At 46.5% G+C, this 13002-nt stretch overlaps 1 protein-coding gene across 1 annotated transcript; it reads left to right on the top strand.

Annotated features, from left to right (window-relative positions):
• Positions 1-6080: 6080 nt before the first annotated feature.
• LOC123042892 (nicotinate N-methyltransferase 1) lies at positions 6081-7632 on the top strand. Its single transcript, XM_044465255.1, has 2 exons — positions 6081-6759; positions 6872-7632. Exons 1-2 carry the CDS (start codon positions 6176-6178, stop codon positions 6891-6893), a joined length of 606 nt encoding a protein of 201 aa, XP_044321190.1. The 5' UTR covers positions 6081-6175; the 3' UTR covers positions 6894-7632.
• Positions 7633-13002: the final 5370 nt, after the last annotated feature.

Here is a 13002-nt window from a genome sequence, read left to right as displayed (position 1 = left end):
ACCGGCCACGTAGAGGCACATCTGTCCCGGTTCGTGTTAGAACCGGGACTAAAGGGGGGAGACATTAGTAACGACCATTTAGTCCTGGTTCTAAAGGCCCTTACGAACCGGGACAAATGCCCTGTTTTCTACTAGTGGTAGTGCGCGCGCGCCGGCGGGGTGGTCCTTTTCATAGTTTCGCTGAGCGTGTGATGCAATGCAATATAGGAGTAGCAACTATATTTCTGGTTGGGTGTACGTAGGCACTGGATGGACGGATCACGTGAGTCGTGGTCGTCCCTCGGTTTTAATTTCCTCCTTTCTACCCACAAACAAACTGTTGCCTCCCAGAAAGTGCATTCTCAGGCATGTGAGCATGCAGCGCAGAGACCAGCTGCTGCATGCATGCAAGTCCTCGCTAGCTAGAACGTACTATAAGAAAATTGAAACGATCAAGACAAAAGACTAATCGCAGCAACTTTGATCATCTGCATGTAGTTTTGTACGTACATGTAATGCATGTGCATGTACGTAAATATCTGCACATGCAGTCCTCCGTCTGCCAGCTACTCCTAGCTAGCTGGCTGCCCAGTTAATGGCAGTACGTACGTACGTAGAGTCGAGACAGACAGTTTGAAATGATGATTAACTATATATTCGTGCAGATACGCATGGCATGCAGGATCAACCGTCTATACATTATCAACTGATGACAGACATAATGGGCTTGCCATGCACATGCTGACAATTGACATGCATGCAAGCAGCAAGCATCCTGTGGGTGTGCCCACTGCAAAGTCAAGCGAGGCCCTATTGCTGCATGCACTGCATGAGTCCGACCAAACCCCAACCTTTCTTTTTCCATCTCAAAGAGATTACCAGTGGCGCCAAAACATGTACGTACGGCCGGCCTCGGTACGTACGTCACTGTGATCCATCCATGGGTACGTTACGTGGGTGGATCATTGTTTACTTGCCATCTTATATTATTATTAGGTTTGGTACCTGCCGTTTTAGGATTCTAGCTAGCTTGCTCGAGAAACTAGCTAGCCATCTTGTGGTCGACGATGCCCGGGATGCTCTCTGAGTGAGTGGGAGGTCGAGGTCGAGCGAGATCAATTTCGTGGCCAGGAAGAGTTTGTCGTGAGGTTGAAGACGATCGGATCGGTGGTGGAGGTCGATCCGTCCATCATCTAGCTACTCAAGCTAGAGCGGCGCCAAAGCATCCATGTCCACTTGACCTGGCCGCCGGTTGGCAGCTAGCCTCCCGTGACCCCTCCCTGCCCCTCCATGCACCATCAGATCATATGATCCATCCCTCCCGTGACCCTCCACCCCCAGCTCCACTCTGTCTGTCTGGCTGTATACTTCTTTAATTTTCTTTAATTTTCCAGCTTGCTTGCTTGCCTGTCTCCTTTTCTACGTAGTATATTCATCCTCTCCTACCAGTAAGTTTCCTATACAAGCTACGTATGCTCCCTCTCCAGTCTCCACATGCATGGCCAGCTAGAGATTGCTAGCTCATCCTTATTTTGCATACAATTGTGATAGGGAAATTACTACTGTAATATCTAAGGCACAAAAAGACTTGGCAGTTTGATTACTTCAGAACAAAATAGTGTTCCGATTAATTAGCGGAAAACTGGATGAAAACAACCACAAGCCACTGACAAAGGTACACTGGAAAGATAAACGACACACACTGCTGAGAAGAAATCATCGTCGACGTTTCACGTTGGTGTCATTGCCGACATCACTTTTTTTCTCTGTAAGAAACCCCCACTTCGCCACAAACGACCACTGAAAAGCTTACACCACATAGGCTGTGATCCAATGTCTGATGATTCGTTTTGCAACCTTGCGATTACGCCTGTACATGACCCGGGTGTGATCAACCTCGCTATAAGTAGAGTGGTTAAGGTCACGAGAAAAATCAACCAATGTCACGAGGACGATGAAGGTTGTAGAACCAAAGAGATTGGTTAGGTTCACGATACAGAGCAACATGCGACTGAAGCAACGCCATCTTCGATGTTTATGTTCTCCACCATAGTTTTACCGTCGTGGGTCGGCATACTCGAGTCACATGGAGCCGACCTGCCCCCATCCTGTCGATTCTTAAACCAAAGTAGGGTTATGATTTAGGTCAAGCTAGCATACTAAAGAGAACAACTCAAACAACAATGGTAGCATTACGGACGAGGAGTCGGTTCGAGGTCATTGAAGCAAAAGAAGAGTCTGGAAAAAAGAGAAAAAAAGTTTAAGGAGGCTGAGCAGGAGGTCGGCTGTTAGGGTCCCAACTGTTGATTCACTTCTTTCGGCGATGAATTCAGATTACAAGCTTGATACAGGACTAACGGCTACGGGTTCAGGGAACAAATTGTTAGGGGGAGAGAGGAGGAAGAAAGATAGGGGATGCGAGGGTCGGTTCGGTTCGAGGCCAACGCCGTGATCCAATGCCCGATGATTCGTTTGCTGCTTCTCCTCCACGAAGAAAGGGCACATCTATATCTCGCTTCTAGCGAGTCCCAGGAATGACTCGCTAAAGTGAGGTGCTAGATGGGCCGACCCAGGCACATGGAGGCCAGAACCTCATTTGTTTTGATGTTTTCACGCTTTTTTACTTTCATTTATACCTTCAAATATTCTAAATAAATATATTACAAAAAATACTCTACATATTTTTTAAAAATTGTTAACCAAACATTTTAAAATGTTGAATGTGTATATAGAAAATGTTTCTCATGTACACGGAAAATGTATACAAAAAATACAAATTTTGTGAAAAAAGTTAATAATGTATTTTAAAAAGTTAAATCCTTGCATTTGAAGAAAGTTTTTAGGAATTATTTGATAAAAGTTAAATTTGCATAGAAAAATGTTGACAATGTATTCAAAAAGTATTAACTTGTATTTGGAAAATTTTAATCAAGCTTTTGAAAAAAAGTTAAATGTGTATAAAACAATATTGACCATCTATTAAAAATTTAGAACTGCTATTTATAAAATCTTGCTCAAGCGTTTAAAAAAATGTAAAATGTGTATAGAATAACTATTGATCATGTACTAGAAAATGTAGATCTCATGTTTTAAAAATGATACTCAAGCATTTTTTAAATCTGTATAGAAATATGTTGACCATGCATTCAAATAATGTAGAAATAGTATTTGAAAAATATTACTCAAGCATTTCAAAATTATTAAATTTGTGTGGAAAAAATGTTGACCATGTATTTAAAAATGTTAATCTTGTACTTATTTGAAAAGTTTAAATGCATATTGAAAAAATGTTGACCAGAATTCAATAAATATTAAATTCTATCTAAGAAATATCAGACGTGTACTAAAAAATGTATTAGATATATACCGACAATGTATATAGGAAAAAAATGAAAACCCGAGAGAAAAGAAAAGAAAATCATAGAAAAACGAGAAAAAACAAAACCTAAGAAATATGCAGAGAAAAGAAAGAAAATAAAAAGCTAGTGAAAAGCAAAATAGAAACAAAGAAAATAAAAGACCCGTCTAAAAATGGAGAAAAGAAACGAATAAAAACTGATGAAAGAAAAAAGAAAAACTAAAACAATAAAACCGCAGAAAACCAGCGGAAAGCTGACCCTAATAACCATGTGGTGAACTACTAATTACTAGTAGACTGCCCGTGCGTTGCCACGGGCCAACAAATGAATTTATAAACAATACTCATTTTACTCCCGTGAACAAGCACATTGCACGCAATGTTCAACCACAACACAAACACAAGTATCTTCCTCTCTATTCCAACATAAATTACCCTCTCAATCTATTGCCCCTTCTCAACATGTGGCTTCTATGTCGGTGTTTTGTTGTCTCACTCTACTACATGCGTAACGTGGAACACCACCAACAAATGATGAGATATAATGCACCTCACCTTAGTACAAATAATAAGAAAAGGGGGCATATGGACATGGAAACATTCTCCCCACCACATGTTCATTCACAAACTAACTACGAATAATGCTCTATTTTCCCTGGGTTCTCCTTCCATCTCCACCTAAGATGTGTCTCCATCACTTTACCTAATAGGGTGACGATGGAGCATCAATATACAACAATCACACAACAAAGTCGCATCGTTGTCATTCCATATCTTCTTCCACAAGCCCTTCCACTTAAACTCTTTTGGCCATTGTTGCTCCGTCGTCACCCTATTCTAAATCTGCCTATGTTACCATCCTGGTCCAAATACACCCAATTTTTTCTCCAAGTCTATCAATTTTTTCTTATCAAGTTTGTAGTTTCGACCTCAGAATTTTCATTGTTTGGAATGAGGAGGGTTTTCAGAGTTCACCTCTTAAAGAGAACACAAAACATATTGATACAGATTCATGATGAACAAGACTCAATGTTATTTATAACAATGAATACCAACACAAGGTAAGTTATTCAATGGAGTAGCTACATTGCTGTCTTTGTCAAAAAAAAAAGTTCTAAGAGCATCTCAAAAGCGGACTACTGATGTTTCAAACTCCAAAAAACAAGAACTTCTTCCTACAATGTTGAAGCAATCACTAAACCCTGCAATATGAGCATCGAAACATATGTAAAACATGCCTCCTTTCATATTTGTTGTCAGAAAGAAAGCAAGTGACTGATTACTGTTTTTATTGAACCTTCCAACTCCTGACCACAAGAACTTCCTACAATGTTGAAGCAGTTGCTAATTGTTGAAATATGGGCACCAAAACATAAACAAAGGACAAATAAAAATGTAGAGTAAAGGAAAAGTATATACATTGCACATGTGTGCCATCTAATGATTTGGTACATGGATTGAGAGACCATTCGGCAAAACTGGAAGCAAGATGAGTATCCCGTCTGAACTATGATGGGAAATTGATTTTGTGGCAGTAGCATATGCGCACCAATGGTTCCTTGCATCCAAATGCACCCAGAAATAATTATAGGAAATTAGCATGAATATATCAGGACCAAATTTATGTACATATAGTTATAGTGCTGCCACAAGCAAGGTCCATCTACGTACAGTAGTCCATTATGATTCTCCCCAACCTTGAAATTTGATACCAAAAAAACCCAGCGAGGTGACACCAAAAAAGACCTGGAACAGAGACTACCAACTGCTCCATTAGGAGTAAAGATAATGCATGTTAAATTTCACACGTAGAGACAATATAACACAGACACAATTGCTTAATAATTGAAGTCCACTTCACTTGCAATGTAAATTGATAACAAAAAGATAATGATGCAAAATTAACCATATCTTGCTGTAGATAAGAATTAACATGTTGTACGATGTGACGATATTTTGATGGGTCTATGTCTTTTTCCCTGCCTTCTTTTATCTGGCCAGATACACATGCTAATAATATGTATCTTTTCACCCACCCTGCCTCGTAGATGGTCATGGTAGTGAGAAAACAGGCAATATATGTAAACATTTATCACCTATAATTCTATGTTTAGAATATATTTATGTTATGCGATATTATATATTGTTTATATTATTAATAAGCCAAGTTTGTTAAATATAAAAGGCAATATGACAAAGTAAGAGTCGATAATAACATTAAAAAAAACCTTGTGCGCTAACATTTAAATTGGCACCTTTTTTGTTTTTTATGAGATATCATCCGTCCATTATGTTGTAAAGCACTCGATGACTATTCGGCCCCTTTCAGCGAAGTCGGTTCAAAAATGGGTTCTTTTTGAACATCTCCAGAAACAATATCTATCTCTCCTATATTTTGAAAAAATGCACCTTTTGTATTATCATGTATAACATACATACAAAGAACGATTAGCTATATGCACATCTTCTCGTGGTGTTTCGGTCCGGTCTATCATCGTTACATCAGTGCAGATGTCAGAACTCATTTTGTACTGCATCATATAACAAAAAATGAAAGATTTAAAATAGATATATGATAGTTTATACTACAATCATATAAACATAAATAATGTATACTATATGATAAAAATAAAAGAACTAACACAGCTGTTTCAATAATTTGTAAAAAAGAAAAAGGCCTTTTTTTCCTTTTCACCTAACCTTTTTTTTGAAAGGTTTTCACCTAACCTTATCACTACAGCCAGTCTGCTCCTCTCCCTCTACTCATCTCCCCGCCGCGTCGCCCCCGGCCTCCGCCCTCACCCCCACAGCCACCACAAATCGACGACCTCGTTTCCCATGCGCCCCTTCTCATCCCCTTCCCCGGTTCATCGGAGAGGAAAATTGGCAGGTCGAGCGACCAGATCCGCCCACATCTGGCCCCGTTGCAACTGGCGACGACCGCGGTGTTGGCGGGCGGCGCCAACACGCCGCTCTCGGCCGTGGAGCTGCTCCCGCCGGGCCACCCGAGCCCGTCCGTCGCCTGCTCGCGTCCCGCAGTGTCTTCTCCGAACACACAGCCGACGGCGGTACGTGCTTCTGCTGGCGTGGCCACGGCTCCACGAGGCCGTGCTCGACCCCGCCGGTGCCGAGCCCTTCGCGCGCGCCCACGCCGGCCTCCCTGCCTACGCCTACTATGGCCAGGACCGGGAGGCGAACGAGGTGATGCTCAGGGCCGTGACCGGCGTGTCGGAGCCGTTCATGGAGGTGCCGCTGGACGGGTACTTCCCCGGTGGAGGGATTGAGGGCGTGGCCATGCTCGTCGACGTCGGTGGCAGCTCCGGCGCCTTCCTCGCGATGATCATGAGCAGGGTGCCCACCATCCGCCAGGGACTCAACTTCGACCTGCCAGACGTCGTCGCCGCCGCGCGCTCCCATCTCTGGTGAGACCATCGATCCCCCAATCCTCTGGCCTTCCTGCCCGTTGTTGTTGCCATTGTCCTCTCCCCTGCCGTCTTCTCCTCATGACAGAGCTTTACCCGTCTGAATTTTTAGTGAAGAAGGTGCAGGCATGTAGCCACGGGAGCAAGGGACGGCTTGATCTAAATGGCAAGCTGAAGTGCAGCATTCGTGTACTGACTGTAATACTCTAGGTACTAAAGTGCAGTGGTCATGTGATGTTAGTAATCTTGTACGTACTATACGGTGGGTACTTAACTGCAGTCGTCGTCACCGACAGTAATCTAGTAAGTTGAAGCAGTGATTGAAAGTTGAAGCAGACTAACTAACAAACAAATTGGCAGAACATAGCACCACAATTGACCGTGACAATGCCACGACCAATCGTTACCACCACCACACACAGAAAATCTAAAGAAACATATGTTGTTTTTGGTATCAACATATGCAGGAGACGAGTTTGATAATGAGGTTTCAGAGCATACTTGGGGTAAACTATGCATAATGCATTCTTGCTGATACTGGCTTCAGAAAAATTAACCAGTTAAGAGTTCACATGCTAATACTGAAGATATTGTGCCATCCCTGTCCCTACCTAACATGGTAAAAATGAAAGGATAGGCATAATTTTTGCTATATTTTTTGTTAGTTGGTTTTGTAGCACACTTATGGTAAATGCATATGCATTCCTTAGCATCTTTGCTTCAGAATGTTTAACCTGTTCAGAGTTCACGGTGTCAACATCAACAGTAGATGAGTTACAGAAAAAAGATGAGTTTGATAATGAGTTTTTTTAGGGCCGATAATGTGGTTCACATGCTAATATTGAAGATATTGTGTATACTGCAGTTTTATCATAGCTTCTCGCCTGTGTTTTGTTACTCAAGAAACCACAATGAAGAAATCTAAGTCATACATGGTATTTCTCTGTAAAATTGAACTGCTGCTGCATGAGCCAGAAGCTGATTATGAGCTGAAATCTACCATTTGTGTTGAGGCTTGAGACACACTCATATTGTTAATTGCTTGCTGTCGGTGTCAAAACCGGCGGATCTCGGGTAGGGGGTCCCGAACTGTGCGTCTAGGTGGATGATAACAGGAGACAAGGGACACGATGTTTTACCCAGGTTCGGGCCCTCTTGATGGAGGTAAAACCCTACGTCTTGCTTGATTGATATTAATAATGTGGGTATTACAAGAGTAGATCTACCACGAGATCAAGGAGGCTAAACCCTAGAAGCTAGCCTATGGTATGATTGTTGTTCGTCCTACGGACTAAAGCCATCCGGTTTATATAGACACTGGAGAGGGCTAGGGTTACATAGAGTCGGTTATAATGGTAGGAGATCTACATATTCGTATCGCCAAGCTTGCCTTCCACGCCAAGGAAAGTCCCATCCGGACACGGGACGAAGTCTTCAATCTTGTATCTTCATAGTCTTGGAGTCCGGCCGATGATGATAGTTTGGCTATCCGGACACCCCCTAGTCCAGGACTCCCTCAGTAGCCCCTGAACCAGGCTTCAATGACGATGAGTCCGACGCGCATGTTGCCTTCGGCATTGCAAGGCGGGTTCCTTCTCCGAATAATTTATAGAAGATTGTGAACACCAGGATAGTGTCCGGCTCTGCAAAATAAATTCCACATACCATCGTAGAGAGAATAATATTTACACAAGTTCAATCTGCTGACGTATTTGGTGGCGTGACGTCACACCACTACCAAGCCTTTACTCGAATCGTTTTTATTGTACCACCTCAGCGTGTTTAGCGAAGCGGTTTCCTTGGCACGTCTTGTCGAAGCAGAGATCGTGTTCCCTTTATTCTGGGATTCCCATCAATACGGACGTGGGTAACCCAACCGCGCCATTGATTGCGGCGCTTGGGAGATAAGCGAGTTTTATCAGGCCGGTGGGGACGCATGTTTCCGTCCGCCCATATAAGGGGATAAAGATCCAACCCTTTTACCTGCACCTTCTTCCTCCTTGGCTTATCCATCTCTGCGAACTCGAGCTCCAGCGCCCAAGTCCGCACATCTCACCTCAACCTTCTCCAACTATGTCCGGAGCGGGAGGCAAGTGGATGGCCTCCTCCGTTACGGAGGGGCACATCCAGAAGCTGCGCAGCGCCGGATATCTGTCCAGCGACATCGCGCACCGGCTCCCCGACGAGGGAGAGCTCATCCCCACCACCAGGCTCCATGAGAGGGTAGTATTTCTTCCCCATTTCCTCCGCGGACTGGGCTTCCCACTCCATCCCTTTGTCCGGGGGCTCATGTTCTACTACGGCCTGGATTTCCATGATCTGGCCCCAAATTTTATCCTCAATATCTCGGCGTTTATCGTCGTGTGTGAGGCCTTCCTCTGCATTCAGCCCCACTTTGGCTTGTGGCTCAAGACCTTCAGTATCAAGCCGAAGGTGGTAAAGGGCAGCCAAGCGGAGTGCGGAGGCGCCATGGTGGGCAAGATGCCCAACGTTACTTGGCTTGAGGGCACTTTCGTGGAAACCATTAAGGGGTGGCAATCGGGGTGGTTCTACATCACCGAGCCGCGTGACCCTGAATGGGCAGCGGCCCCCGAATTTAGATCTGGCATCCCCATATGGCTCACCTCCTGGAAAGGGAGCGGCCGGACATGGGGTGATTCGGAGGAGCTGACTGGACTCCAAGCCTGCATCAAAAAGCTAGTGAACAAGAAGCTCAAGCTTGTCAACGTAGTCCAGGTCATGCTTATCCGCCGGATTCTCCCGTGCCAACGACGAGGCTTCAGTATGTGGGAGTTCGATTCAGCGCAGCACCAGACTTTGAGCGGGCTCTTCGACACTACGTATGAAGATGTCTGGAGGGTGCTATTTAAAGGTGCCGAGGCCCCCGCATCCGCTACCGAAGATCGCGGATTCAGCTCGCAGCGTCCGGCTAGCGAGATAAGCAATTTTGCCCTTTACGGGACACTTCTTTTCCATAGTTTGACTCTATGCGGGATCTATACTCCCTCTCCTTTGACATGACTGGCTGAAGAAGGCTGAACAGACTACCTATCCGGCCCCATTGCCAGAGGACCCCGCGGACGCCCGCTTAACGGGGCTGCTGGCTCCGGCACCCCACGTGGTGCCGGAGAAGAAGGCCAAGAAGAAGGCCACGGGCACTCGGAAGAGTTCCCGTTTTCAGGTGTCATCGGACGATGACTCCGAGGCAGACTCCTCCCACAAAGGCGAGGAGGAGGAGAAGAAGGCCTCTCCCCCAGCGGGGGGAGGGAAGAAAAGGAAGGCTTCCCCAACGAGGGAGGCCGAAGGGTCCAAGAAGGGAAAGACTCTTCCCTCGGACTGCTCCGCCAACGCTAGTGATGACGACGAGGATTGGCCTCCAAGGGCCAAGCCCCTGGCGAGATCGTAAGTATCCGGACTCCCGAATAACTTCATGGTTTTTCTTTTTGCCACATAGTGTCTTTCTAATGCCGCATACAACCCTGCAGTCCTCCCAAGGATGATTTCCCCGCTTCGTCGAGCGGGTCCTTGGGTGCGTCGAATATGGATTCCCTTCCGACCGCCTACACCCCCCGTGATACGGATGATGCCGAGGTGGGATCCCAGGAAGGGACCCACCAGGAGGAGGGGGCCCCGGAGGTGCCGCAGGGAAACCTCCCGGACTTTGCGCCGGACTCTGCACCGGAACCTGAAGTGGCTCCGGAGTCCGACAGGCGGCCCCTTCGTAAGAAGGGCAAGACTGCGACGCCAGCGGCCTCCGTCCAACCGGAGGCACCGGATAGCTTGCTGGAGGCGCTCAACGGCGCCTCCATCGAAGAGGAACACCACACCTTCATGAGTGCGGTGATTCAGAAGGTTCAGCTCGCCAAGAGCGGGCTGACCGAAGCCTGCAGCAGCCTTCTAACAGGATTTGAGGTAAGAATTTGATATATGTAGAATAGTACCGCATAGACAGTAGCCCCTGATGCTCGGTTCGGTATTCGGAAAGAAAAGCCGGACTGAGGATCTAAAAAGATATACGCAGGAGTCATGAAATATGTCAATATGGGGTTGCAGGCTGTGCTGCTGACCTCTGCCGCACTGACTGCGGAGGTCAATACTTTGAAGCAAAGCCTCGAGCGGTCCGAGAACGAGCTCGGCCATGCCAAGAAGCAGCTCGAGGACAAGGAAGGTGAATACCACCGTATTAAGATTGTACCTTACAGAAAAGGATTTGGTTGCAAGAAAATTGACAAAGATAACATGGGTATTGCAGGTGCCACGATCGAGGTGGCGACCCTGAAGGAGGCGGTGTCCGAGGCCGAATGTAATGCGGCCGCGGAGCGGACCGAGCGAGAGAAGCAGGAGGCGCGGGTGGCGGAGGTACAGCAAGAGCTCCAGGATCTCGTGGAAAAACATGAGAGCCTGGAGCGTGACTCGAAGACTCGAGAGTCCGAGCTTGCATCGGCTCTTGAGAGTGCCAAAGCCGCTAAGGCCGAATCCTACAAGGCCCTCCAAGAAATCGAGGCGTTGAAGAAAATAGCAGCGGGTAAGGCATTTTTCATGCAAAGTAAGCATGTGAGTGTGAATTACCTATCACTTACCCGAATTCGGAGCTCGCCAGGAGCGTTCGCAGATCTTCCTCGCAGCATGTCCGATGCTGCCGCTTTCTACCGGGCCGAGGAGGGGAGCTCGACGGAGAAGGTCTTCTGGTCTTAGTATGCTAAGGCCGGACATCCGGTGCCCCTTAGCGACCAGCTGAAGCAGCTGGTCGAGCTCCACAAGGTGGCCGAACAGGCCATGAGGGGCCTCATAGTTTGGCTGTGGCCTAAGGAGGCCGTGCCTGGGAGCTACTTCGGCCTGGTGCGGCGGCTGGTGGATGCGTGTCCATGGGTTGAAGTCATCAAGCACTCCGCCTGTATTGAAGGTGCCCGTCGGGCCCTTGCCCGCGCAAAGGTGCACTGGGGCAAGATGGATGCTGAGAAGCTTGTGACGGACGCGCCACCGCTGGGCAAGGAGTATTGTACTCCCGAGATGTATTATAAGACTGTTCTGAAGGGTGCCCGCACTATTGCGGGTGAGTGCTACAAAGATGTAATATTTGAGTAGACTCGCATTTTGTTATCCTGTGTGCTGAAAACTTTGTTCATATGCGCAAAGCAACGCTTGTTAATTTAAAATATTACCTTCTGTGCGGCCGTTTATCAAATCTGAGAGATGGCAAGTCGTCGGCTTCGGCCCCCATGCCACGAGTGCTGGGGTGTTCGGGATAAATTTGAGCACTCTTGTTCCCATTTTTGGGTCCATCTAAGGAGGCGCTCAACACAACGGACAAGGCAACCAGACTTATAATGCTTGAACACTCTCACTTAGCCATAGAATTCTATAATTTTAAATTTCGACGAAGCCCCTAGTGTTCAGAAGGCCGAATTTGGGGCGCTATCCACGCCTGGGCCGGACAAAGCCAGTTCCTCGCTCTAAGCGGCATAAGTCTTTAGGGACTCAAAAAAACATCTCGAACAGCGACCGGCTCTCGCCTCATCATGACGGTCAGTTTTAGCTTTCTCCACTGAGGCGCTCGCCCAGCTCAACTGGGGCGCAATCGCAGTGGTTCTCCCAGTGCTACCTTAGCTGATACAACGGAACATAAGGTACCAAAACATGGGAGCCGGGCAAACCCAACTATTGACCCAAGACATGATTCGGAGCCGATGCATATAATGCTATAAGTTCGGGGTGCCGCACTTGTGAGAGTGTTCGGACTTATCGCACCATGATGCGGGAAACATAAGCCCCTGGTGTATTTAGCCGTACCAAAGTGTACGGATGCAACATGTCATAAATGAACATATGTATAAGAAAGGAATGCAATTGTAAGAAAAAAGGTGCATTGTTTATTCAAGAAATACTGCTGTGAATGCAGAACGATACAAATGGTGCGATAAGCAAGGGATGGGACTATTAAACATGTCCCCCTCCAGGGGTAGGCTGCGGAATGGTGTATAAAACATATTTAATGCTCATAATGGAGACCACCTGGATATTCGTCATAGCCTTTCTCCTTCCCTGGCTGTTGCATCGTGAGTTCGGCAGGTCTACTGCCGGACAGGGCCTCTGATGAACGGGGTCCTGTGGGTAAAAAAAAGAAAAGAAAAAAGAACGACACACTTGAGAGCCCCTGGTGTGGTTAAGCCGCACTCTGGGCGTATCGTGGTCGTGCCCCTCCCCCTATGCCCATGGTATCTTCAGAGCGTAATGATGTACGCG

Source organism: Triticum aestivum, chromosome 2B (genome assembly GCF_018294505.1).
Source record: "Triticum aestivum cultivar Chinese Spring chromosome 2B, IWGSC CS RefSeq v2.1, whole genome shotgun sequence".
NCBI classification, from domain to species: domain Eukaryota; kingdom Viridiplantae; phylum Streptophyta; class Magnoliopsida; order Poales; family Poaceae; genus Triticum; species Triticum aestivum.
The sequence above is the reverse complement of the archived record's forward strand: the minus strand, read 5'-3'. Positions and strand labels throughout refer to the sequence as shown.

Excerpts from the sequence above, each read along its gene's own strand:
- LOC123042892 (XM_044465255.1), top strand. The coding sequence starts at position 6,176 with ATGCGCCCCTTCTCATCCCCTTCCCCGGTTCATCGGAGAGGAAAATTG. Across the intron at positions 6,760-6,871 it reads GCCGCGCGCTCCCATCTCTG|TGAAGAAGGTGCAGGCATGT; the intron begins GTGAGACCATCG and ends CTGAATTTTTAG.